Source organism: Lontra canadensis, unplaced genomic scaffold (assembly GCF_010015895.1).
Source record: "Lontra canadensis isolate GAN:19392208 unplaced genomic scaffold, GSC_riverotter_1.0 scaffold125, whole genome shotgun sequence".
NCBI lineage: Eukaryota > Metazoa > Chordata > Mammalia > Carnivora > Mustelidae > Lontra > Lontra canadensis.
The window spans coordinates 3,248,179-3,275,645 of NW_022631119.1; the positions used below are offsets into that span (position 1 = coordinate 3,248,179).

At 36.2% G+C, this 27,467-nt stretch overlaps 2 protein-coding genes across 3 annotated transcripts in view; both read left to right on the forward strand.

The window, feature by feature from the left end:
- Positions 1 to 538: 538 nt before the first annotated feature.
- Positions 539 to 26,080, forward strand: ZNF345 (zinc finger protein 345). 2 transcript variants are annotated; one of them, XM_032842125.1, is made up of 2 exons: positions 539 to 618; positions 23,627 to 26,080. In XM_032842125.1, exon 2 carries the CDS (start codon positions 23,706 to 23,708, stop codon positions 25,143 to 25,145), a length of 1,440 nt encoding a protein of 479 aa, XP_032698016.1. In that variant the 5' UTR covers positions 539 to 618; positions 23,627 to 23,705; the 3' UTR covers positions 25,146 to 26,080. The 2 variants fall into 2 exon arrangements, with proteins under 2 accessions (XP_032698016.1, XP_032698017.1); XM_032842126.1 differs by lacking the exon at positions 539 to 618 and adding an exon at positions 13,161 to 13,180.
- Positions 556 to 27,467, forward strand: part of LOC116857596 (zinc finger protein 383-like) — a 65,737-nt gene continuing 38,825 nt past the window's right edge. Inside the window, 1 exon segment of the mRNA XM_032841840.1 lies at positions 556 to 618. Within this exon segment, the coding sequence (XP_032697731.1) occupies positions 586 to 618 (33 nt within the window). The 5' untranslated portion in view covers positions 556 to 585.

Consider the following 27,467-nt stretch of genomic DNA (forward strand, 5'->3'; position numbering starts at 1 on the left):
GTTTATGACCATTTGCTGAAATGTGGGTGTGGGATGCCTTAACTGTGAGATCTGTGACTGTGTTTACCCATGGCGTATTTGTGATATTGGTGTAGGGTGCGTGTCAATTCATTGTTGTCACTGTGTCCCCATGAAGTGTGGCAGTGGGAATGGGAGTGAGTGGGGTGCCTATGACTGCGATTATGACTGTTCTGTTCCCGTGGTGTGTATGCTTGTGTGACCATGTGTAGCCCGTTGTGTTTAGGTTTGGGGGTGTCTGTGTCCCCGTGGTGTGAGGTGGTGGGACTCTGTGTCCGTCGAGCACTGTAGTTGTGGGGCGCCTTTGTCTGCCTTTGTGACTCCAGCGCTCTGCTCCCGGGGGACCTCTGTGGGCTCAGGGACAGAACCTGCCCAGAACTTCAGTGACCCTGCTCTTGTCTTGATGCGGGTATTGAACAGGATGCCCTAGTCTTGCCTGACTACATTTATGCGTGGCGGGGGTTGGTTGACCTGGGCTCCCAGAAGAACCTGATATTTCCTGACTCCTGTCTTCTTCCTCAGCTCTGCTTTGATTAGCGCGCAGTGGCTTCCAGAGTGGAGTAAAGAATGGCTGTTGAACATCCACCAGGCTCCTGCAAGGTAGTTTGTTTCCCCTTGTTTCCGGAAATCCCCCTTTCTTTGTCAGGACTTGACTTGCTTTTTCTCCTGTTGAAAATTCTTTCCCATCCGGTGACTTGATCCCTGGAATTTCCCCTTAGAGAATATGGGATTGGCTGCAAACCCTAAGCCTTCACAAGCAACTGATTTTCTCTTACTAATTTGTCAAGTGGTTTAATTTTCCTTTATGCTTTTTTAAAAAATGCTGTTTCTTTCTATTTATAAAAGTAAGACATGACTATTTTAAATAATTTCAGAAGTACATCTTTTGAAGAAAATTTCAATTCCCAGTTAAAACCAATGCTAATTTTTTTGGTATTTTCTTCCTGGTCTGTTTTATGTACATATATAAAATGTGATTTTTAAAAATGGAATTCATTCAGCATTTACCATTATAGCCATTTTTACATAAAATTATATTTAAGTATTTTCCCACATGATTTAATATTTGAAACATTTTTAGAAGTACATATTTATTTGAATGCCTGTGGCTTTTTTTTTTTTTTTTTGCTCTCAAATTAGATACAGAAATGGCATATCCTACTCATCTGTGTCATTTAATACATAATTGTAAACACTCACAATCTAAGAAATAGAATACAACCATCTCTAAAGAAATCTCCGATATACCTTTCCACATTTACAAACAATTGTGTTGCTCTGGTGGTGACCACTGTGATCATTTCTTTGCCTTTCATTAGAACTTTAGAGTATGGATTCCAAAATCATAGAAGGTTTAGTTTATGTGTTTTCTTTGTATGAACATTCTTTTGTGCCTTTTTCATAAAAATATGAGCTTCATTCATGTTTCCTATAACTACAGTTCATTTTTTCCCCATTGCTGTATATATATTATCTTTCATGGTAACATCACAATTTACTGTTTACCCATTCTACTTTTCATGGATATGTGACTTTCTTCCAGTTTTTAACTGTTACAAGTGATGTGACTATAAATATTTTGTGCACATATTTTGGTACATGTGTGCTTGCATTTCTTTAGCATATATGCTAAAATTGTGATTAAGTTGGTGAGGAATGTAGTTTGTATGTCTTCAGTTTTACTGACAATGTCAAACTGTTCTCTAAAAATATTGAGCAAGTTTTTACTTGTATCAGCAGTTTATAAAGGTTCTTTTTGCTCCACATCTATGCCAAGCCTTGGCATCATCATACTTTTAAATTTTTGCCAATTTGGTGGATGTCTAATGTTATCAATCACACAGTTAATTGGTATTTCCTTGATTGTCAGTGAAAATGGACACCAATTCTTGCCCAGTTGGCTGCCTTCTTTTGCAAAATGCTTGTTCAAATGTTTTTCCAATTTTTAATTGGGTTCTTCTTCTCTGATTAAAACATATATATCTATAGCTATAGATACCTATCTATATATATGTCTTCTGTATAACAGTGACTATTTTCTTCTTCTCTGGTTTGGTTTTTCATTTTTGTGCCTTTTGATGAATAGAGGTTTAGCATTTAAATGTTATGAAATCTTTTTCAGTGGTTAATGTTTATTTAATAAATTTTCTGCTACCTCAAGGTAATGAAGATTTTCTTATGTTCTTTCTAAAAACTCCACAGCCTTTGACTCTAACATGTAGGTCTTTACACTACCTGGAATTGATTTCTGTAGGTAGTGGTGTAATTCCATTTTATCCCCCCATATAGGTATTCAGTTGTTCCAGTATCATTTATTGTAAAGTTCATCTTTTCTGCACTGATAGGTAGTGACATTTTAGTAAAAAATGAAGTGATTATATATGTCTACATCTATTTCTGGACATTATATTCTGTTCTATTGCTCAGTTTTTCTCTTCTTGCTTCGATATCATGCTATCTTATTCACAGTGGTGTTGTAATATTTGGAGCAAATCCTCTTACCTCTTGTTCCTCAAGAGTGTCTTGGCTGTTTGTGTTCCTCTGCATTTAAATTTTTTGAATAGCTTTGTTACATTCAAGCATCTTTTGTGATTTAGATTGAATTGCACTTTATCTATAATTGAGTAGAAATTTGGTGAATCTTCTAATAACATGAACCTCTCAGTTGTTTTAGGTCTTCTTAAGGTTATCTCAACAAGATCTTGCTTATCTCCTGTAAATAGTCCTAGATAGGTAGGAACCATATAATCCATTGTATAGTATTTCCCTTTTGCATTGACTGCCAGGAATCTGAGCACTTCAAATAATGATCAGTCATAGTAATAATTTTAGCCTATGTTTATGATATTGAGTACCTGTTACCTATGACAATTGTGTATGATTAGAATTTTTTTTTCTTTAATTCTTAGCCTCCTCAAATACATTTTTAGAAGTGGGGATATAAAGATTAGGTAGGGGGCGCCTGACTGGCTCAGTCAGTGGAGTGTGCAGCTTTTTTTTTTTTTTTTTTTTTTAATTTAAAATTCTAATTTTTTAAAATTTAATTTTATTTTATTTTTTCAGTATGGGGTGTGCAACTCTTGATTTCGGGATTGTGAGTTCAAGCCCCACTTGGGTGTCAAAGTTACTTAAAATTAAAAAAAAAAAAAAAAGAAGTGCCTGGGTGACTTAGTCAGTTAAGCATCTGTCTTCAGCTCAGGTCATGATCCTAGCATCCTGGGACGGAGCCAGCATCGGACAGGGAGCCTGCTTCTCTTTCTCCCTCTGCCTCCCAACCATGGGCAGGGAGCCTGTTTCTCTTTCTCCCTTGCCTCACTCCCAGCTTGTGCTCTTTCTCTCTCAATTGCTCACTCTCTGTCTCCCAAATAAATAAATTCTTTAAAAGATTTAAAAATAGGTATAGCCTTACACATAGATACAGGTATCTATCGTCTAAAATGTTTATTTTAATAACATTCTGGTCAAATCAGTTCTGCTTTTTATGGTACCTTTTACTATTCTTTCCATATTATATTTCTTTTTTATTTGCACTTTCCTCTTCCCCCTACCTTCTACTGTCCTTTGTCAGATAGTTTTTGCCTTTTCATCTTTGCCATCTAGTCTTATTAACTGTTTCGTTTAAATTTTGGCTTCTTCAGAATAAAAAAAAATCATATCTCAGTTTATTTTACCTGTGCTAGTCTCACTGTAACATGGTGTAAAAAGCATGGGCTCTAGTATCAGATGTGGCTTCTGATCTCAGCTGCACCACTTGTGAGCTGTTTAACCTGTAAATGAGAGGTTCTTATTCTCACTTAATATTGAGAATGAAATAACATATGTGTAGAACACTTGGTACACATCAGAAGTTCAATAAATGTTAGCTCCCTTTCTCCTCTACTTTTCATTCTTGGGACCTCTATATCAATTACAGTATAAAGCACTTAACTAAAGGCCTTTTGATGGTTCCTAAAGGATTTTTTAAAAATTGAGGTATAAATGACATGTAACCTTATATTAGTTTCAGAAGTACAATGTAATGATTTGGTATTTGTATATATTTTGAAATGACCCCACGGTAAGTCTAGTTAATATCCATTACCATACGTAGTTTTTTCTTGTGATGAGGATTTTTAAGATTTAGTTTTTTAGCAACATTCAAATATACAGTGCAGTATTATTTACTACCCATGACTAATTTGTTTTATTTTATTTTTTAAAGATTATTTATTTATTTATTTGACAGAGATCACAAGTAGGCAGAGAGGCAGGCAGAGAGAGAGGGGGAAGCAGGCTCCCTGCTGAGCAGAGAGCCCAATGCGGGGCTCGATCCCAGGACCTTGGGATCATGACCTGAGCCGAAGGCAGAGGCTTAACCCACTGAGCCACCCAGGCGCCCCTGACTAATTTGTTTTATAACTGGAAGTTTGTACCTTTTGAACCCTTTTACGCATTTCACACCCCCACCCCCAGTCTCTGGCAACTACCAACCTGTTCTCTGTGTCTACAAGCTTGGCTTTTATTTGTTTGTTTAAATTCCACGTGTAAGTGAAAGTATATGGTATTTATTTTTGTCTGACATACTTCACTTAGCATAATGACCTCAAGGTCCATCCATGTTGTCACAGATGGAAAAATTTCATTCTTTTTATGACTGAATAATATTCCGGTAATTTTTATTCTTCCATTGTTGGTCACGCAGATTGTTTCCATATCTTGGCTATTGCAAACAATGCTGCAGTGAACATGGGGGTGCATATATCTTTCTGAATTTGTGTTTTCATTTTCTTTGGGTAAATACTCAGAAGTGGAATTGCTGGATCATATGGTAATTCTATTTTTAATTTTTTGAGAAACCTCTATACTGTTTTCCATAGTGGCTACACCAATATATGTTCCTATCAGCATGGCAAAAGGGTTCCCTTTTCTCCATATCCCTCTCACACATTATTTCTTATCTTTTTGATAATAGCCACTCTAACAGTTGTAAGATGATATCTCATTGTAGTTTTGATTTGCATTTCCCTGATGGTTAGTAATATTGAGCATCATTTCACATACTCTTGGCCATCTGTATGTCTTCTTTGGAGCAATGTTTATTTGGAACCTCTGCCCATTTTATGAGACTGATGCGCTGCCTACTGCGCTAAGGAGGCAGGTCTCTGCCCATTTTTAAAATCAGAATGTTTATTTGCTATTGAGTTGTATTACTTCCTTATGTATTATCATTTGCCCTCTAATCTGGTATATAATTTGTAAATATTTTCTCTCCTTCATTAGGTTGCCTATTTTGTTGATTTCCCTTGTTAGTCAGAAGCTTTTTAGTTTGATATAGTCCACTCAATTTATTTTTGCTTTTGTTGCCTTTGCTTGTGGAGTTATATCCAAAAAGTCATATCTAAGACCAATGTGAAGGAGCTAACAGCCTCTCTTTCCTTTTAGGAGTTTATGGTTTCAGGTTTTACGTTCCAGTCTTTTATCCATTATGAGTTAATTTTTTGTATGGTTTAAGATAGTAATCTAGTTTCATTCTTTTGCATGTGGATGTCTAGTTTTCCAACACCATTTATTAAAGAGGCTGTCCTTTCCCTTTTGTTTATTTTTGGCTCCTTTATTGAAATTAGTTGACCATAGTTTATTTCTGGGTTTGTGGTGTGTGGGTTTATTTCTCCATTCTGGTCCACCGATGTATGTATCTGGTTTAATGCCAATACCATACTGTTTTGAGTGCTATATCAAAACAATAATATACTTTAAAATCAGGGAGCATGAGGTGTCCAGCCTTATCCCCCAAAGGATCTTAGAGGCATTTTCTCCCCAGATGCTTTGTAAATCATTGAGAGCCAGGATTATGTATTTCAATTTTCTTATACACATAACTTTTAATCTAATTTAAATTTGCTTTGCTGTGTATTGGGTATCTAAATTCAATTTTTTCATTTACTTAGGATTGTTCCATTTTTATCTAGTAATTACTTACTTCCTTTTCCACTACTTTGCATTGTCTACTTGGTGTTATAGTATTTAAATAGGTTGTATTATTTCCTAAGTTTTTTAAAAAAATTTATGTCTCTGTACCTGTGCCATGTTTAGATCATTTTACAAAGATTTTACAGATCTTTGAATACCTGATCAAATATCACTTTTTTCTGAAAATAGGTATATTCTCTGTTCCTTTCATTACAAAATAATTTTTTATTACAATGCATTTAGAAGATACAGAGAAGCAGAAATAAAAAAACAAAGGTCGTCTGTAGCCCTTTCAATTAAAGAATACTGTCAAATTGTTAGCACAAATGCTTAGAATTCTTTCTTTAGGTTGCCTGGGTGACTTAGTGGGTTAAGCCTCTGCCTTTGGCTCGGGTCATGATCTCAGGGTCCTGGGATTGAGTCTGGCATTGGGCTCTCTGCTCAGCAGGGGGCCTGCTTCCCCCTCTCTCTCTGCCTGCCTCTCTGCCTATTTGTGATCTCTCTCTCTGTGTCAAATAAATAAATAAAAAATCTTAAAAAAAAATTAAAGAATTCTTTCTTTAATTTGATCTTAATATGGCCACTGACCTGTAACCCATCTTTATCATGCCAAAATACATTATGAACAACTGTCATGCTTTTACACACTTATTTTTACTATGAGCTGTAATGGTCTCATAGTGTTAGCATCTTATCAAGCCCATTTTGTTGAATATGGTTTGCTTACAAACTATTGCCTTTATAAACAAGTATCTCCTTAGCCTAAATGCTAGTGTTTTCCTTTAAAAAAAAAAGATTTTATTTATTTATTTGACAGAGATAGAGATCACAAGTAGGCAGAGAGGCAGGCAGAGAGAGAGGGGGAATCAGGCTCCCCGCTGAGCAGAGAGCCCGATGCGGGACTTGATCCCAGGACCCTGAGATCATGACCCGAGGCGAAGGCAGAGGCAACCCACTGAGCCACCCAGGTTCCCCTAGTGTTTTCCTTTTTAAATTGTATTTTTAGTTAAATCATAATTATATACTTTTCTTGTAAAAATAATTTCTATGTTATGGAGGGGCTCACATTCCATGTGACCATAGTCCCCGTTCCCAGATATCTACCCGAGTACCAAAGGTAGCCACTTTTCTAAGTTAATTATTTATTCTTTTTACCTTTATCCTATGCATTTAAATATATGCACACATGTATGTGGTACTGTTTTGTCACATAAAAGTATAGTTATATAAAAAGAATTATAAGTATAGGCTGCAAAATGTGGAAAGTAACTGCATTATAGGGTTTGAGTTGGTTCATGTAAAATCCTTAGAATAGGAATAAAATCCTTAGAATAGGATTCTTAGAACATTCACTCAGAACGTTCACTTCATGTCAGTCACTTGGTAGTTATTGTTACCATTCTGAAACTTCCTTTTTCATTCTATGTGGAGAATTGTACACATAAGTAAGAACTACCTCATTTTAATTGCTTCATGTAAGGGCTCCTGGGTGGCTCAGTTGGTTGGGCGACTGCCTTCAGCTCAGGTCATGATCCTGGAGTCCCGGGATCAAGTCACACGTCAGGCTCCCTGCTCAGTAGGGAGTCTGCTTCTCCCTCTGACCCTCCCCACCTTGTGGTCTCTCTCTCTCATCTTCTCTCTCTCAAATAAATAAATAAAATCTTTAAAAAAAATTGTTTCATGTAAGGTCTTATTTTGTAGTACTCTGGTATGTTTAATCATTTTTTTCGTTTTTAAATATTTAGTGTCCTATAGTTATCACTGTAGCAATCACTGTTCTGATGAATGTTTATGTATAGGCCTTCTCTAAGGTATATACTAAAAGTGAAATTATGGGAACAATAGAGTACACATATTTTAAAATTCAGTAAATATTTAAGTAAATATTTACAAGTTAAACTTCACAATAACTTGGTCACTTCATAGTACGCCTAGCTTTCTGACAGAACCTGTTTCTCCACTTCCTGTTAATTTATGGCTACATGAATGAGGTACAGAAAAACACTTGCAACAAATAGGGACAGAGGGCTAATTTTTTCTTTTTTTTTCTTTTTAAGATTTTATTTATTTATTTGACAAAGAGAGAGATCACAAGTAGGCAGAGAGGCAGGCAGAGAGAGAGGGGGAAGCAGGCTCCCTGCCAAGCAGATGTGGGGCTCGATCCCAGGACCCTGGGATCATGACCTGAGCCGAAGGCAGAGGCTTAACCTACTGAGCCATCCAGGTGCCCCTAATTTTTTTCTTTTAGTTTATGCCAGTTATTCTTAACCTTGGTTAAGGTCCTGCCCACAGCAATTCCGATTTAATTTGTCTGGGATATGGCTTAAGCATCATCATTTTCAAAAGAACACCATATGATTCTAGTATGCTATCACAGTTGATAATTAATGACTTAAAAGCTCATACAAAGTGACAAGAAAAGCATCGAGATTTAATTGTTCTGGAGTAAGGTTCAAGCTCTAGAATTTTTTGAAAGCTATCTGATTGATGCTAATTGCAGTCAGGGTTAAGAACCACTGACTTAGGCAAATCATGATTCGTTTTCTAGAGCTGAGTACTGTAACTATCAAAAAAAAAAAAAAAAAAAAACCCCAAACCAAAACCATTCCATAGCAAGTAAGTAGGGGAGGGATGAGTTTGAAGGAGGCAGTCATCAATATCTGCTGTACCTGTGTTCTTGCCAACAATTAATATTATGAAACTATCATTGTTTGGTCATCTTAGTGGTGTTTGGGGAGAAAACCTAAAACATATGTTATACAGACTTGTTTAATCAGCAGTCTTTGTGCCTTTTTTTTTTTTTGGTAAGATTTTATTTATTTATTTGACAAAAAGAGACACAGTGAGAGAGGGAACACAACCAGGGGGAGTAGGAGAGGGAGAAGCAGGCTTCTCACCGGGAAGGTAGCCCAATGTCAGACTCTATCCCAGGACCCTGGGATCATGACCTGAGCCAAAGGCAGATGATTAATGACTGAGCCACCCAGGTGCCCCTATTCATGCTTGCCTGCCTGCCTGCCTTCCTTCTCTCTCTCTTTCTTTCTTAATTTTAAATTTTATTTTTTTCCAGTGTTCCAAAATTCATTGTTTATGCACCATACCTAGTGCTCCATGCAATACATTTCCTCCATAATACCCACCACCAGGCTGACCCAACCCCCGCACCCTTGACCCTCCAAAACCTCAGTTTGTTTCTCAGAGTCCACAGTCTCTCATGCTTTGTCTCCCCCTCCGAAATCCCCCAACTCACTTCTCCTCTTCATGCTTTTCAAAAGCAGGTTCTGAGTTTTGTGAATCTTACAATTTTAGAATTTTTGTATTCTGTTTTGTCTTAATTAATCCTCTCCTGCTATTTTGTTACAATATTGAATTCAGATCAGTTTTATTTTTTAAAGTTTAAGGTTATTAATTTTTTTTGTAATTTTCCTGTGTCTAGGTTTTTTATATATATTGCTCTCTTTTTCACTTCATTTCTAGGTGTTTTATATTTCTATTTAGTTTTCTATTTAACATGAGAATTATTTAATAATATGGCTTGTTTTGGATGACTTTTAAGTTTTGATTAAATTCAAACTTGCAGGGGTGCCTGGGTGGCTCAGTGGGTTAAGCCTCTGCCTTTGGCTCAGGTCGCGATCCCAGGGTTCTGGGATCGAGCCCCACATCGGGCTCTGCTTGGCAGGGAGCCTGCTTCCCCCTCTCTCTCTGCCTGCTTCTCTGCCTACTTGTGATCTCTCTGTCAAATAAATAAATAAAATATTAAAAAAAAAATAAGTTCAAGCTTGTAGAAAAGTTACAAGAACAGTATAAAGTATTCTTGTGTACTCTTTACTCATATTCACCAACAGTTTACTTTTAGCCCATTTGCATGATCATTCCTGCATGTGCTTGTAGTTGTTCTCTTTATGTATGCATGTGCCCAAACACACATACACAATGCACACATTTTACCTGAACTATTTAAAAATAAGTGGTGGACATTTGCTTCTTCACCTTTAAACATGTTAGTGTGTTATTTCCTCAGAGCAAGAGTATTTGCTCACATGAGCACAGTACACTTACTAAAATAAGAAATTTAAACAATTACTCAGAACTCTTTTTAAATAGTCTATATTCAAGATTTTTCACTGGTCCTAATGTTCTTTTTAACACCTCACTGTGCCCTCATCCTCTCTTCCCCAGGCACTGTCTGGGATACAGTCTAGGATCACACACTGAATTTAGTATCATCTCTCTTTTAGTCTTCTTTAATCTGGAAGAGTTGCAGTGCCAGGATTGTCTGATCATAAGTTTCCATATGTGTGTGAGTGTATTCCTGGCCCAGTCTCCTGTGCCATACTTCTCTAATTCTTTCTCTGAACCATTGCTACACTCAGTGAGTATTGGTTTGTAGTAAGTCTTGACATCTGTTAGAGCAAGTCCTAACAGCTTAATTTTTAAAGAGTGTCTCGTAGGCTTCTATATATGTTAGAAAATGATCTTGCCAAAAAGAACATTAGAACCAGTGAAAAACTTGTGATTTTGGTTACAACTGCAGTAAATATATAGATTACTCAGGAGAATTGATGGCTTTACAAAATTGATGCTTCCTTTTAATAAGAAATGACATTTCCATATATTTAGGTGTTGTTTAATATCTCAGTCCACTTTTATAATTCTGTTCACATCAAATACATTTCTAAGTATTTTGCATTGATACTATTTGTGAATAAAATGTGTTTTCTTTTTCTTTTTTATATTATATTTTATTTTTTTAAAGTTACCTCTGTACCCAACATGGGGCTCAAACCCACGATCCCAACGTCATGAGTTTTCCACCCTACTGACCGAGCCAGCCAGATACCCCCAAATAAAATATATTTTTCTAACTTTGTTGCTTGTATGTACAGATGCAGTTAGCCTTTGTTTCCTGGTTTATGTCTGAAAGTTCTGTAAAATCTTTTATCAAATACAACCAATCTGTTAAGAGAATCTTTTACATTTTCTTCCTTGTAGGCAATCATAAGATCTGCAAACATCAGTTTTATTTCTTAGTTTCCAGTGGTTTATATATTTTATATGCCACAACTTTTTTTTTTTTTTATTTGACAGAGAGAGATCACAAGTAGGCAGAGAGGCTGGCAGAGAAAGAGGGAGAGACAGGCTCTCCACTGAGCAGAGAGCCTGATGTGGGGCTCGAGCCCAGGACCCTGGGATCATGACCTGAGCCGCAGGCAGAGGCCTTAACCCACTGAGCCACCCAGGCACCCCTATATGCCACAACTTTTAAGGATATGCACTTACTATTTAATCATTTCGTCTGTTCTTTCCTGTGTTTATAGGTATTATTCATCAGTATAAGGAAATTTTCTTCTACTTACAGTTTTTAAAGTTTTTTCTTTTTAATAATTGGATGTTGACTTTCATCAAATTATTCTCTGTTTATTGGAGATAATTGTGCTTTTTCTCTTTAATTTGTTAATAAAGTTAATTATGTTAATATATTTTCTAATGTTAGAGGAATCTTACCTTTCTTGAATAAAATAAACTTAGGTATAATGTTTTCTTTTTTATTACTTACTTTATTTAGTTTACTAGAATTTTATTTTCAAGTTTTGTATCTATGTTCATAAGTTAGATCAGCCTGAAATTATTCTCTTTTATAGTCGTTTTCTTATTTGGCATCATGGATATGTCAGTTTTATCAGATAGACTGGGGAATGTACTCTCTCTTTTTTTTTTTTTAAATTTGAAGTTAAAAGTTTTGTACATTCAGGCATGTATAAAATATATTCTAGATTTGAATTGCGTGAAGTGTATCCCCCCCAGGTCTGCAAGAGATGAGAAAATAAATTTGACATATAGAGCACTGTCTTTATTGCCCATTTCTGTACCTTCAACAAGACTGTGCTATGTCCAAGAGACCATGAAATACGCCCAGGAGGGTGTCCTTTTTATATAACACAAATACTTCTTGCAAAAAGACAAAGAAGGGATCCCTGGGTGGCTCAGTTGGTTTGGCGACTGCCTTCAGCTCAGGTCATGATCCTGGAGTCCCGGGATCAAGTCCCGCATCGGTCTCCCTGCTCGGCGGGGAGTCTGCTTCTCCCTCTGACCCTCCCACTTCTCATGCTCTCTCTCTCTCTCATTCTTTCTCTCTCAAATAAATAAATATAATCTTAAAAAAAAAGACAAAGCAAAGTATAGTTAAGCTCTAACAATTTTCTAAATACTCATCTGCCTTTTTTAAAAAATAAAGGATAATTCCTTAATGTATATTATACATTAAGACTGGGTGAAGTTGGCTGTGCTTTTCTCTGAAAAGGATAGATCAAAAATAAATCAAAGCCAAAAAAAAAAAAAAAGATCAAATACATCATGATATGATGCTACTTTAAAATTAGATCAATCTCTGTTCACTGATTATTGTATTATCAAATGGAACCTTTGGGAAGGATAAGACATTTGAGAGCCTTACTAACTGAATCAGTGAACACCAACTGGTTTTTCTAGCAGTTCTGCAGATCTAGGAGCACCTGGCTGCTCAGTTGGAAGAGCCTGAAACTCTTGATCTTCGGGTTCTGAGTTTGAGCCCCATGTTGGGTGTAGAGATTACTTAAATAAATACAGTTTTAAAAGAAAGTTAACTAGATCTAGGTCTCTGGAACAGAAGCCAACAGTGATGACCCATTACAACTTCAGAAAATGTATTTTAACTCTAGGGATACAGCACTATTTATAGAGAATAACCTCTTTTGGCTCTTTGGTACAGTCAGAAAAAGGAGTTTAGAGACATCCAAGAAAGATGACTTCCCTAAGGAGGAATTTGTCTATTTCTCAAATCATATGTAGATTTTGAACATAAAAGAAGAATGTAGCATACCCTTCCCCAGTATTGATATGCTTGCCATATATTGCCATTTATATATATGTATATGTTAAATCATTTTATAAAGTTGTGACATCTTAAAACCAACAAGATTTTAAAAATTATTATATATATATATATATACATATACATATATATATATATATATATATATATATTTATTTATTTATTTGACAGGCAGAGATCACAAGTAGGCAGAGAGACAGGCAGAGAGACAGAGGGGAAGCAGGTTCCCTGCTGAGCAGAGATCCAGATGCAGGGCTCGATCCCAGGATGCTGGGATCATGACCTGAGCCTGAGATCATGACCTGAGCCAAAGGCGGAGGCTTAACCCACTGAGCCACCCAGGTGCCCCATAAACCGAACAAGATTTTTTTAAACCAATCTTTCTTTTTTAAAAAAGATTTTATTTACTTATTTGACAGAGAGAGAGAGAGACAGCGAGAGAGGGAACACAGGCTGCGGGAGTAGGAGAGGAAGAAGCAGGCTCTTTGCAGAGCGGGGAGCCCAGTGTAGGAGTTGATCCCAGGACCCTGGGATCATGATCTCAGCCAGAGGCAGATGCTTAATGACTGAGCCACCCACGTGCCCCAAAACAACAAGATTTAAAATGAAATTCTGATATAATAGAGAATCAGGAACAAAAAAGTAATAGGTTATCTGATAATTCACTGGATGAAATGTCTAACAGAATACTTTTTATTATGATTTTGTGGACTTACACAAAATAACTATATAACATAATAAGATAGGGATAATTGATAAATGAAAATGCCATTTCTTTTCTCTTTCTTTCTTTCTTTCTTTTTTTTTTTAAAGATTTTGTTTATTTATTCAACAGACAGATATCACAAGTAGGCAGAGAGGCAGGCAGAGAGAGGGGAGGAAACAGGCCCCCTGCTCAGCAGAGAGCCTGATGCAGGGCTCAATCCCAGGACCCTGAGATCATGACCTGAGCCGAAGGCAGAGGCATAACCCACTGAGCCACCCAGGTGCCCCGAAAATGCCATTTCTTGAGCTTTATTATGTGCAAGGCACTATATATAATACCTTGTAAACTGTAGATTTTTTGCCAATATTCTTTAGAGGAGAAAAGTTTTAGTAGGGCAGATAATTTTCCCAAGGACATAAGTGTTGGGACCTAGATTTTAGGACCCGGATTGAAAGCTGGCTTGTCAGACTTCAGAGCTAATGATTCTTAAGCAAGATAGTTTGGATCTAAATCTCCAGGAAAGATATAAAAATATTAAATTAGCTAACACATCATGGACAAAATGGAAGTTTATTCTCACTTAGGGAAAGACAGTTTTCTTGAATTTTCTCAAACTCTTCTTTTCAGTTGTACTAAGAAAAGCCAAAAAAGATTAGTCTCACTAAACAGTGCTGTACATGTACAATGATTCTTAATTAAACAGCATGCACACACATATATATCCAGATATATATGTGTATATATACATTGATGAAGGGGAGGGAGATTAGTCAGGGTTCTCCAGGGAATCAAAACCAATAGGAAAAATATATAAATATATAATAAGGAATTGTGTCATGCAATAATGGAAGCTGACAAGCCCCAAGATCTACAGTCCACAAACTAGAGAACCAGAAGAGCTGATGGTAGCGTTCCAGTCCAAAGGCCAGTAAGCTTGAGATCTGGGAAGTGCTACTGTTTCAGTTGGAGTCTAAATGCAGGAAGAAAATGGATGTCCAGCTAGAAAGCAGTCATTCAGGAAAAATTCCCTTTATTCACTGGGGTTTCAGACTTTTGTTCTGTTCATGCCTTCAGTTGATTGTATGATGCCTACCCACATTATGAAGGGCAATCTGCTTTACTCAGTCAGTTATTCACAAGTCAGTTTACTTATTTAAATGTTGAACTCATTAAAGTACACCCTTACGGGGGTTCCTGGGTGGCTCAGCCGGTTAAGCATCTGCCTCCAGCTCAGGTCATGATCCCAGGGTCCTGGGATTGAGCCCTGTATTGGGCTCCCTGCTTGGTGGGAGTCTGCTTCTCCCTTTCCTCCCGACTCATGCTCTCTCTCACTATCTCTCTCTCTCAAATAAATAAAATCTTAAAAAAAAACACCCTCACAGAAACAACTCAGTAATATTTGATAAAAAATATTTTTTTAAATAATAACCCATATAACTGTCATGCAGTTTAAAAAATACTTTGCTGTCACCTCACATCCCTCTGCCTGCCCAAACAAAATTAAATTTTTTTTATTTCTTACTGAAGCGTAACCATTAAAAAGACTTCTGTAAAAATAACTCCTCTGCTATTATAGACATCCATTTTACCAACTTTTTGTAACAACCTAAGGAATGTTTTATAATTTTGCCTGCTTCTAAACTTTTTATAAACTAAATCATACTGTGTGTTTTGTTAATTTTGTATTTAATATTTTTAAAATTAATTAATGTGGAATAGTTTAGATGTATCTTGTTTATTTTCACTGCTGTGTGCTAGTTCATGTCAATAGCTGTACGACTATGTCATACTTTACTTTATCTACTATATATTTTTTGTGGATATTGTGGTTTTCATCTCTTTGGTCTTAATAAAAACTGTTGCTGTAAACATTCTAGGAAATGTTTTTCCTAGGAGTGTAATTGCTGAATCATAGGACTTTGTATATTAACCTAAATAATAACAAACTGTTTCTGAGTGGTTCTATGAGATTCTGTTTCTAACAGCATATGTTCACCTACTGCTTCATATCTTTGCCAAGATTTGGAATCCTTACACTTTATATCTGATGTATTTATAGTGATCTGTCATTATGGTTTTAACTTATAATATCTTAATTACTAAAGAAACAACAGCTTCTCATTCCAGTTTTCTTTTGCCTTTTTTTCCCCAAAGGTTTTTCTTATTTAGGTGAATTCACATAATAGTTAACCATTTTAAAGTGTACAATTCAGTTGTAGTTAGTGTAAATTCCATGGTATTTAATCTATCTTCACAACGTTGTGCATATATCAGCTCTCTCTAGTTTCAAAGTTTTCTTCATCCCATAAAACACCCTTAGCTGTTTGAAGCACAAAACCTTTGATTTTGATGAATTAAAATGTATTTTTTATTACTTATACTTTTCAAAGTACAAGTAATACTTGTCAAGTACTTGGAATAGTATGATTACTAAGAATATATAGCCAATTCCAAGGTCATAAAGATTTATAAATCCCTATGTTTTCTTGAAAGAGTTTTTAATATGGACAGCGGCGTGTCTCAGTTGGTTAAGTGTTTGCCTTAGGTCCTGGGATCAAGCCCTGCGTTGGGCTTTCTGCTCACTGGGGAGCCTGCTTCTCCCTCTGCCCCTCCACCCTGCTTGTGCCCCTGCCCTTGCACTCTCTATCTCTCTCTCTCTCAAATACATAAATAAAACCTTTAAAAAAATAGTTTTATGGGTTAGTGCTTATATTTAGGTTATTGATCCATTTTGAGTTAATTTTTTAAATTGTTAAGCCAATTTTTATGAAAGAGGACTTAAAATTTTTTAAAATTCTAGTTCAATGAACATACAGTATAATATTAGTTTCAGGTGTACAATAAATTTATTCAACAATTTTATACATTACTCAGTGCTCATCACAATAAATGTACTGTTAATCCCTTTCATCCAGGGATTAATCTATTGTTAATCTATTTCATCCACTATTAATCTATTTCATCCATCCTCCTACTGACCTCGCCCCTGATGACCACCAGTTTGTTCTGTATATTTGAGTCTTTTTTTGGTCTCTTTTTTCTTTCTTTGTTTCTTAAATTCCACATATGAGTGAAATCATATGGTATTTGTTTTTCACTGATTTATTTCACTTAGCATTGTACTCTCTAGATCCGTCCATGTTGTTGCAAATGGCAAGATTTTATTCTTTTTTATGGCTGGGTAATATTTCATTATATGTATATATATAACATCTTTATCCATTCATCCATTGATGGACATTAGGGTTGCTTCTATAATTTGGCTGTTGTAAATAATGCTGTAATAAACATAGGGGTGCATAGATCTTTTTTTTTCCATTTCTTTTTTCTTTTTAAAATTTAATTTAATTTTTAAATTAATTAACACATGATGTATTATTGGTTTCGGAGGTAGAGGTCAGTGATTCATCAGTCTTACATAATACCCAGTGCTCAGTATATCACATGCCCTCCTTAATGTCCATCACCCAGTTACCCTACACCCCGATCCTCCCCCCACCCGCCGGCAATCCTCAGTTTGCTCCTATGATTAAGAGTCTCTAATGGTTTGTCTCCCTCTCTGATTTTGTCTTGTTTTATTTTTTCCTCTCTCCTCTATGATCCTCAGTTTTGTTTCTTAAATTCCACATATGAGTGAGATCATATAATTGTCTTTCTCTGACTGACTTATTTCGCTTAGTGTAATACCCTCTATTTCCATCCATGTTGTTGCAAATGGCAAGATTTCATTTTTTGATAGCTGAGTAGTATTCCATTATGTATATATACCACATCTTTATCCATTCATCTGTAGATGGTCTATGAGCTATTGTGGACATTTCTGCTATAAACATTGGGGTACAGGTACCCTTTTGGATTGCTACATTTGTGTCTTTGGCGGTAAATACCCACTAGTGCAATTGCTGGTTCATAGGATAGCTCTATTTTCAACTTCTTGAGGAACTTCCATACTGTTTTTCAGAGTGGATGTACCAGCTTGCATTCCCACCAACAGTGTAAGAGGGGTCTCCTTCCTCTGCATCCTTGCCAACATCTGTCCTTTCCTGACTTGTTAATTTTAGCCATTCTGACTGGTGTGAGGTGATAGATCTTTTTGAATTAGTGTTTTCATATTCTTTAGTTAAATACCCAGTAGTGGATTTACTGAATCATATGGGCATTCTACTTTTAATTTTTTTGAGGAGTCTCCATACTGTTTTCCATAGTGTTTGCACCAATTTGCATTCCCACCAACAGGGCCCCAATATTCCTTTTTCTCCACATCCTCACTAACACTTGTTGTTTCTTTGTTACTGATTTTAGCTATTCTGACAGGTGTCATTGTGTTTTTACTTGCATTTCCCTGATGGTTAGTGATGTTGAGCATCTTTTCATGTGTCTGTTGGCCATCTGTAAGTCTTTGGAAAAATGTCTGTTCATGGGTTCTGCCCATTTTTTAATTGGATTATTTGGTTTTGGGGTGTTGAGTTGTGTAAGTTCCTTATATATTTTGTATACTAGCCCTTTATTGGATATATCATTTGAAAATGTCTTCTTCCATTCAGTAGGTTGTCTTTTAGTTCTGTTGGTTGTTTCCTTTGCTGTGCAGAAACTTTTTATTTTGATGTAGTTTATTTTTGCTTTTATTTTCCTTGCATCAGGAGACAAGCATCATGAAAAGTGTTGCTGTGACTGATGTTGGGGAAATTACTGCTTGTGTTCTCTTCTAGAATTTTTATGGTTTCTAGTCTCACATTTAGATACTTAATCCATTTTGAGTTTATTTTTGTGTATAGGGTGAGAAAGTGGGTCCAATTTCATGAGTTAATATTTTTAAGGATTTTATTTATTTGACACAGAGAGACACAGCAAGAGAGGGAACACAAGCAGGAGGAGTGGGAGAGGGAGAAGCAGGCTTCCTGCAGAGCAGGGAGCCTGATGCGGTGCTTGATACCAGGACTCTGGGATCATGACCTGAGCCGAAGGCAGACACTTAAGACTGAGCCACCGAGGCACTCCTCATGAGTTAATTTTTTATATGAAGTAAGATTGGGGGTTTGACTTCATTCTTTTGAATATGTTTATCCAGTTGTCCTAGCACCATTTGTTAAAGAAATGTTTCTTTCCTCATTGTGCTCGCTCGCTCTCTCTCTCTCTCTCTCTCTTAAATAAATAAATAAATAAATAAATAAAATCTTTTATAAAAATTGGTTTTTTATATAGGTGGCATGTAAGAATGGATAAATTTGTTAAGCATGTGAGTTCTAGTATATCTGAAAAGGGCTTTTTCAATCAGTACATTGGTTCTTTTACAGGACAGGAATTCTACTTGAAATTTCTTTAGAACTTTGTAATCATGACTTCCTGCTTAGAATATTATTGGGAACTCCAAAGCTGTTTTCATTCCTGCACTTTTATTTATGCCCTGTTTTTAGTTTTTGGAGCCTTTTATGGTTTTTTCTTTGTTCCTAGTGTCCTGGAACCTAATGTAAAATCTATCTTAGTGTGAGTCAATTTTTTCTTTATGGTAGGTATCAAATGAGTCCATTAAATGTGGAGATTCATGTCCTTCAAGTCTGGAAAATTTTTTTTTTTTTAAAGATTTTATTTATTTATTTGAGAGAGAGAGAGAGATCACAAGTAGGCAGAGAGGTAGGCAGAGAGAGAGGGGGAACAGGCTCCCCGCTGAGCAGAGAGCCCAATGTGGGGCTTGATCCATTGACCCTGAGATCATGACCTGAGCTGAAGGCAGAGGCTTAACCCACTGAACCACCCAGGCGCCCCTCTTTTTTTTTTTTTATTTTATTTTTTTATTTTTATTTTTTTTTTCGCCTTTCTTTCTTTCTTTTTTTTTTTTTTTAAGATTTTATTTATTTATTTGACAGAGAGAGATCACAAGTAGGCAGAGAGGCAGGCCGAGAGAGAGGAGGAAGCAGGCTCCCTGCTGAACAGAGAGCCCGGTGTGCCGATGTGCTGAAGGCAGAGGCTTTAATTCACTGAGCCACCCAGGTGCCCCAAGTCTGGAAAATTTCTTAAATGCTACTCTCTAAAACAATCTGTAATTTCTGTTTTCCTTGAAAATTTTCTAATATACAGCACAATTGAGAGAACATTTCAGTGTACCGCATGTATCCTATTTGGTCTTCACCTAAAATTGCCAAGTGTTAACATTTCACCACATTTGCATTATCTTTCTGAACACATACAGACACACACACTCACACATGTATTTCTCAACCTCCTCCCCTCCGAATCATTTGAAAATAAGTTGGGGACATCTGAACATTTTAACCCTTAATACTTTTAGCATGCATCTCCTAGATATAAGGACATTTTACAAACAATAACAATGACATAGCAAATCTATAAAAATTTGCATTAACTCATTAATATCACCTCAAGCATTTTGCGTTCAAGTATTTCCAGTGGTTCCCAAAAATGTTTTTTTCTTTTTAAATTTTTTTTAGCTGGTGTAATGTTTTTTGTTCATTTACTTGGTCACTTGTTTGTTTGATCTAGGATCCAGTCAAGATTCATGTATTATTTTGGTTGTTGGGTCTCTTTAGTCTTTTTTAATCTAGAACTGACTATATATATATATATATTTTTTTTTTTTTTTTAATATGACACTGAATATTTTAGGCAATTCAGGACAGTTGTCTCCTACATTGTCTTAACAACCTCCATTTGTCTTTTGGATGGCTTTCTCATGTAAATTGGAGGCTTAGATTCAGCCCAAGTATTTGGTAAGCATACTATGTAGGTGATAAGATGGTATGCCTTTTATTGCATTACATTGAGAGGTATAGGTTGTTGCACTATTGGTGATGTCCGTTTTTTTTTAAACTTAAGATTAAAGGTGGTGAATACTAAATTTTCCCAGTATAAAGGTATACTTTTCCCTTTATAATTAGCAAATAGTCTGTGGAGTGATACTATGAGATCATTGAATATCCTTTTTCTTAACAACCATTTACTTTCTGGTTTTAGAATTTATGGAGAATACTTGCCTAAATCAATAATTAGATTGGTGTTTTCAAAATGATGATTTTCAGGTTTTTTTTATTTCTACTAACACCCTGAATCTTGGCAGATACTTAACACACTTTTAAAAATGATCTTTTTCCATTAGATATTGAGCTGCCTTACATGACCTTTCAATTTTCATTTATTTTCCATTTCCATATCTTGTTGTACTTTTTTTTAAAAAGATTTTATTTACTTGTTTGACAGACAGAGATCACAAGTAGGCAGAGAGGCAGGCAGAGATAGAGAGGAAGGAAAGCAGGCTCCCCGCTGAGCAGAGGGCCCGATGCAGGGCTCAATCCCAGGACCCTGAGATCATGACCTGAGTGGAAGGCAGAGGCTTTAACCCACTGAGCCACCCGGGTGCCCTTGTTGTACTTTTATTTTTTTATTTTATTTTTTTAAATATTTTATTTATTTGACAGAGAGAAATCACAACTAAGCAGAGAGGCAGGCAGAGAGAGAGGAGGAACCAGGCTCCCCGTGGAGCAGAGAGCCCAATGCAGGGCTCGATCCTAGGACCCTGGGACCACGACCTGAGCTGAAGGCAGAGGCCCTAACCCACTGAGCCACCCAGGCGCCTCCCTTGTTGTACTTTTAAAAGAGATTTTTTTCATTTATCTTTTCATCTTGGTAATTACTTGTTTTTATTCCCACTTTATATTTTCATTTCCTAAGATCCTTTTTCCATCTCATTCCTTTTATGTCATCTGATTTGTTAGCATATAAAATAACTTCTCACATCCCTCTTAGGATATTAATGGTGGCTTCTGAAATTTTTCTTCTTTTCTTCTGTAGTTTCTCTTTTAAGTTCTTTGGGGCTTGTTTATTTAATCCTTTTTTACATTATAGGGTTTCCTTAAATATATTATGATATTTGCCTCTCTGTAGTTTAGAACAGACACTATGAACCTGACTTTGCTTTCTGTATGCCAAATGTACCTAAGTACATAGTGCCTCCATTTCTTAAGCCTTTCTGGGGGTTCTGCAGCATAAATCATCCCCCTCCGGGTTTTCCTTTTTGAGTTTGGTTTCATCATTGTTTGGTTTGTTGAGTTAGTCATCATTTATTTTTATGCTTTCCAACTTCAGAAGTTTTGTTGTGTCTGTCTCTTCTTTAATTTTCCTTGCCTAAGCATTTGGTCCTTTTAAAAAATCCATTTCATTGATTTTAGTGAAGAAATGGGCAGGAAAAACTGCATGTGATTGACTTGTCCTCTTTGAGAGAACAAGAGAATTCTCTTTCTAGAGAAATCTTGTTTTTAAATGTTTATTTTTAAGGATAATGGATTTTGAAATTAACTTATTATATTAGGCATCCATTAAATGTATTTTGATCTTTTTGCATGTGCCAGAGTTCAAGTCAATTAAAGTAATATACATTGTCTATCCTTCCTTCTTGAAGGTTGGTTCTGTTGTAGCAGACAGACATTAAGCAAACATTCAATATGAAATTTACAATTGTAGGAGACAAATGTGTAATCAACCTTTACCAAAACAAAAATACCAAGAATGGAAGGAAAAAAAGAGGGGAAAGTGCTTTGAGAGGTAATGATAGGATGTGCATAATTAAGACTGAGTATTCAGAAAAAATCTTTATTAGGATATGCCACTTAGCAGAGACCTTACCAGGAACTCGTAAGGCCAAGAGAGGGCACTGGAGAAGGGAATGTGGACAAATATGTAGAGCAGATGAAATCATTTTGTGTGTGTGTATGGTGGGGGGAGTGTAACAATTTAGTGCATTTGAAGAACTGAAAAGACCAGTATAGCTATAAGTTATTGTTGAGGGGAGAGAAGGATCAGGTTGAAGAGGCAGGCGGGAGGCAGATTACTGAGGAATTGTTAAGACCAAGTTAAGGCGTACAGATCTTATCCTAAGGACAATGGGGAATCACTGAAACATTTTTAACAGAACAGTGCCAAGCTGGATATCACTCTGGCTGCTAAGGGTGTAAAACTGGAAAGGCAGACAACTAAATAAAATGCTGCTTTTGTGTCCAAATAAAAGTTTGGGCCTGGATCATCTATTGACAGGGGAGATGGAAAGAATTTGAGGACATATTTAGGCCTACCCCAAATAATCTTGCTGTATAAGTGTTATAAGAAGAGACTAAAGCTCAAATGTTTTCACATTTGGAGTTTGATGTATGTGCTCAGGGACTTAATTGATATATTTAAATCCATTCTTTTCTGGCATGCAGATCTTCCAAAATTATAGCCACTGAACACTGTGCAGTTACTTTATACAACTACATAAATGTATTATGTGTGATTTCAGAACCATTCAATAATCATTGGATCTGGGGTTCAGAATACATATCTATTTGCATCCTTGCAACCTGCCAACAGTATCACATTACCTATCTCGGCTCTTCCCTTCTCACAGACTTTAAAACTAGATTCTCCATTACAGTAGCTTTTGCTACTTTCTTTGTTCTCCCAAGTTTAGCCTCATAGACTTCCTGGGTAAACGTGGGTTTTACCAAATGGCATAAATAAGCCATATTCTAAACACCATAGATTCTTCCTTCTGCATTGCTCATTCGTCACATTAATCTTTCATTAGGATACTGCTATATCTGGAGTAACATTCTCTTCTATTTCCTTCAGATTATATGCAATTTATGTTTGTTACTTGATTGTTCATCCTAGACTTTTCCTTCTAGTTGTAGTTTCTTAATGCTCCAAACAACCCTAAGAAATGGGTTAAATGGTAATTTCCCTCATTTTAAAATGTATATGATGCTAGATTTATTCTCTAACAAAATTGGGGGAGAGTCTAGATGTCTTTATATTTATCGAGCTCCCCGTGTTTGAAGGGGGTTTTATTTAAATCACTATTTAGTAATGACTGACTAATCTGTTTTCCTAAATATCTCCTTCATCTTCCAGTGTGACTTCTTTTTACTTTCCTTTTCTGTTTGTCAAATTGCCCAATCATATTTGAGAATGGTATAAGCTAGTCAGTTTTTATGAAAATTAGTTTCAGTTAAGTCTTTTCATTTCTATTATAAAAGTTTTATTTCTCCCAGAACACAAAAAAAGTGAATGTTTGCTTTTATATTTTCTTTCAGACTGTGAATCAAGGTTGAGACCAAGAAATTATTTCTGAAAAAGGATATTTATGGAATAGAATCATCCTGATGAGAGATAATGGAAAGACTTATAAAAAACAGCATTGAGTGTTCAAGTTTCAGAGGTGATTGGGAATATAAAAGCCAGTTTGAGAGAAAACAGGAATCTCAGGAAGGACATTTCAGTCAAATGATATTTACTTCTGAAGACATGCCCACTTTCAGTACCCAGCATCAGAGAATACATACTGATGAGAAACTCCTTGAATGTAAGGAATGTGGGAAGGATTTTAGTTTTGTATCGGTCCTTATTCGACATCAGCGAATTCATACTGGTGAGAAACCTTATGAATGTAAAGAATGTGGCAAGGCCTTTGGTAGTGGTGCAAACCTTGCTTACCATCAAAGAATTCATACTGGTGAGAAACCTTATGAATGTAGTGAATGTGGAAAGGCCTTTGGTAGTGGCTCAAACCTTACTCATCATCAGAGAATTCATACTGGTGAGAAACCATATGAATGTAAAGAATGCGGGAAAGCTTTTAGTTTTGGATCAGGCCTTATTCGACATCAGATAATTCACAGTGGTGAAAAGCCTTATGAGTGTAAGGAATGTGGGAAGTCCTTTAGTTTTGAATCAGCCCTTACTCGGCATCACAGAATTCACACAGGTGAGAAACCTTATGAATGTAAGGATTGTGGGAAGGCCTTTGGCAGTGGTTCAAACCTTACTCAACATCGAAGGATTCATACTGGTGAGAAACCTTATGAATGTAAAGCATGTGGGATGGCCTTTAGTAGTGGTTCAGCCCTTACTCGGCATCAGAGAATTCATACTGGTGAAAAACCATATATTTGTAATGAATGTGGGAAGGCTTTTAGTTTTGGATCAGCCCTTACTCGACATCAAAGAATTCACACTGGTGAGAAACCTTATGTATGCAAGGAATGTGGGAAGGCTTTTAACAGTGGCTCAGATCTCACTCAACATCAGAGAATTCACACTGGTGAGAAACCCTATGAGTGTAAGGAATGTGAGAAGGCCTTTAGAAGTGGTTCCAAACTTATTCAGCATCAAAGAATGCACACTGGTGAGAAACCCTATGAGTGTAAGGAGTGTGGAAAAGCCTTTAGTAGTGGTTCAGACCTTACTCAACATCAGAGAATTCATACTGGTGAGAAACCTTATGAATGTAAAGAATGTGGCAAGGCCTTTGGTAGTGGCTCAAAACTTATCCAACACCAGCTAATTCACACTGGTGAAAAACCGTATGAATGTAAACAATGTGGAAAGTCCTTCAGTAGTGGTTCAGCTCTTAATCGGCACCAGAGGATACACACTGGTGAAAAACCCTATGGATGTAAGGAATGTGGGAAGAATTTTAGTACAGGCTCAAGCCTTACTCAACATCAGAAAATTCATACTGGTGAGAAACTTTATGAATGTAAGGAATGTGGAAAGGCTTTTGGGAGGGGTTCAGAGATTCAGCAACATAAAAAAAGTCATACTGGTGAATAGATCTGTGAATTGGAAACTTATGTTAGGATTATGTGGTAAGGAAGGACACAGGACACATAAGAAAATGTGTATTAGGGAGAGTCACTACAAATGTAATTAAGGTACAAATGCCTTACTTATGCTTTACAACTTCATCTGAGAGAATTTATACAGGAAAAGAAAAACCACTCTGAAGATCTCTATCTATATTCATTCTTTCATTATTTTTGGAAAATTCATACTTGTGAATATTAAAAATTTTAAAACTGCTTATTGTATTTTGCCTTTATTTTAAACATTGAAAAATTCATTTGGGGGCTAACCCTGCTACTTTTGTTTACTGATCCATCTCAAAATTATTTTAAGTTATTTATTGAGGGTCTAAATTTGCCCTTCTCCCTGTTTCTCATTTGAATGCCACTTATTTAATAGCCATATCTATTTTTGTATTTTTTATTGCCTGTTTGATGGTAAGTTATATTTTTATACATATGAAGCATGGATATCAGGTCAGTCTTCATTTTCTAAATTTGCATATCTGTATCTGTGTTCCATTTTGTTTGTGTTGTTACTGTTACTTTTAAGTATTCTTTAATATCTTGTGGCTCTGTATCTTTTGTTTTGGAATATTGTTTTACTTGCCTTTTATAGAGTCTATACCCTTTTTACAGAATAGTTCTTCTCTATATTAATGTAGATATGAACAAAAAATAGTTATCTGTAATCATACCAACCATAGACAATCATTGTCAGATTTTTGTAGCAAACTCTTTAAGACCATGTCATTGTTTTTGAAAGAAAGTGTGATTGTGCTATACTATAACCAGCCTTTAATATTTTTTGTAAATATATTGTTACTCTTCTATTGGCTTGAAGGTATTCACCTGTCTTTATCAAGCCCCTATTTTGTTAAGTATGGAAAATTTTGCCATTATAAAGAGTTACCTTGATGGCTCCTTTTGAATGTGTCTTTATTTTTTTATTGTTCATTTCAGAGAAAATGTATGAGGTCTTTTCTGCTTTTAAAGATTTATACTATAATGTATAAGTTCTGCTTTCCTTGACCAGCATTATTGACCCTAGTTATTTTCCCAATGTTAACCAACTTATTTATTCTTCCAGATCCTTTTATATGCATATATAATGTGCTTATGGTAATGTGGGCATAATTAGCTCACTTCAGAGGCTTGTTATGTGGATTCTACAATTGTGCCTATCACATAATAAAGCTTGCTTAGTATTAGACTTTGTCATTATTATCTTTTCAATTTTGTTATGGAAAAACCTGTAACTAGTAAATTCATCAAGAACAATCGTAAAACTACATGTTTTAATGAACATTAAAAACATTATAATGGAAAAGAGACATTCATGTAAATGAATATAAGTAAAGTTTGACCAACATCTATTTCTTATGACAAGAGATAATTCATCTTAAAGAAAAATATGTGATGGTAAAGTATAAGAAGGAAAAATTCATACCAAGGTAAAAATAAAAATTCTTCATAGAAAATTGAATTTTGAGGAATGACGACAGCATCATGGCAGCATAAGCCGCCTACCCTCAGTTGACCTCCCCATGATTAACAAGTAAAAGTGCCTCTGTGGTTGTTGTGGAATCCAACCCAAAAGCTAAGGGACCTAAGAGGAGTCTCACCCACTTTGAGTAATAAGCTGACAGTCCTTGATACAGGTTGTGAAACCAGAAGTCTGAATCAGCTCCAGCCCCTCTTAGCACAATTAAGGGCAAATGTGGAGAGTGCTGAATTAGGCAGATACTCACAAATGACAGAGCCCTTGTAGATCTCCAGATTTCCTGAGGAGAGAGTCTAGCACTGTGTTGGAAAAAAGGAAGGAGGCGGGGGGTAAAAGGAACTTTACCAGTGCCACCCCTGCCCCAGGGTGGCATATCATGGAGCTAAACTAGCCAGCAGTGATTTCTTCCACAGGGGAAAACAGTGGATGATTGCCCAGCTTCCCTACTTGTGTAGGATGCTGCTGAAGAAACTTGTTTCTCTCTTGCAGCACCCACAGTATTGAGGCAGTACCTGCATGACTGCGGAGAGAAGAGATGGGGCTGTAAGAATATCAGAGTGTATCAAAGGAGTTCAATTCCTCCTAGCTGCATTCAGGACTCCAGGAAGAAGCCCACCACAAACCACTGGGAAAACCTTGGGCAAGGATCCCCCACTTGGCCTGCAGGCATCCCCAGTGCCCCAAACGTTAAACCCACACTCAATTCTTCAGCTAGATCTTTGTGTATGCTCCCATGTATGGCAGTTAGGCCAGTTTTGGTAGACCGAGACCATGCAGGTTTTCAGCAGCCAGACTGGTGAGTTGTAA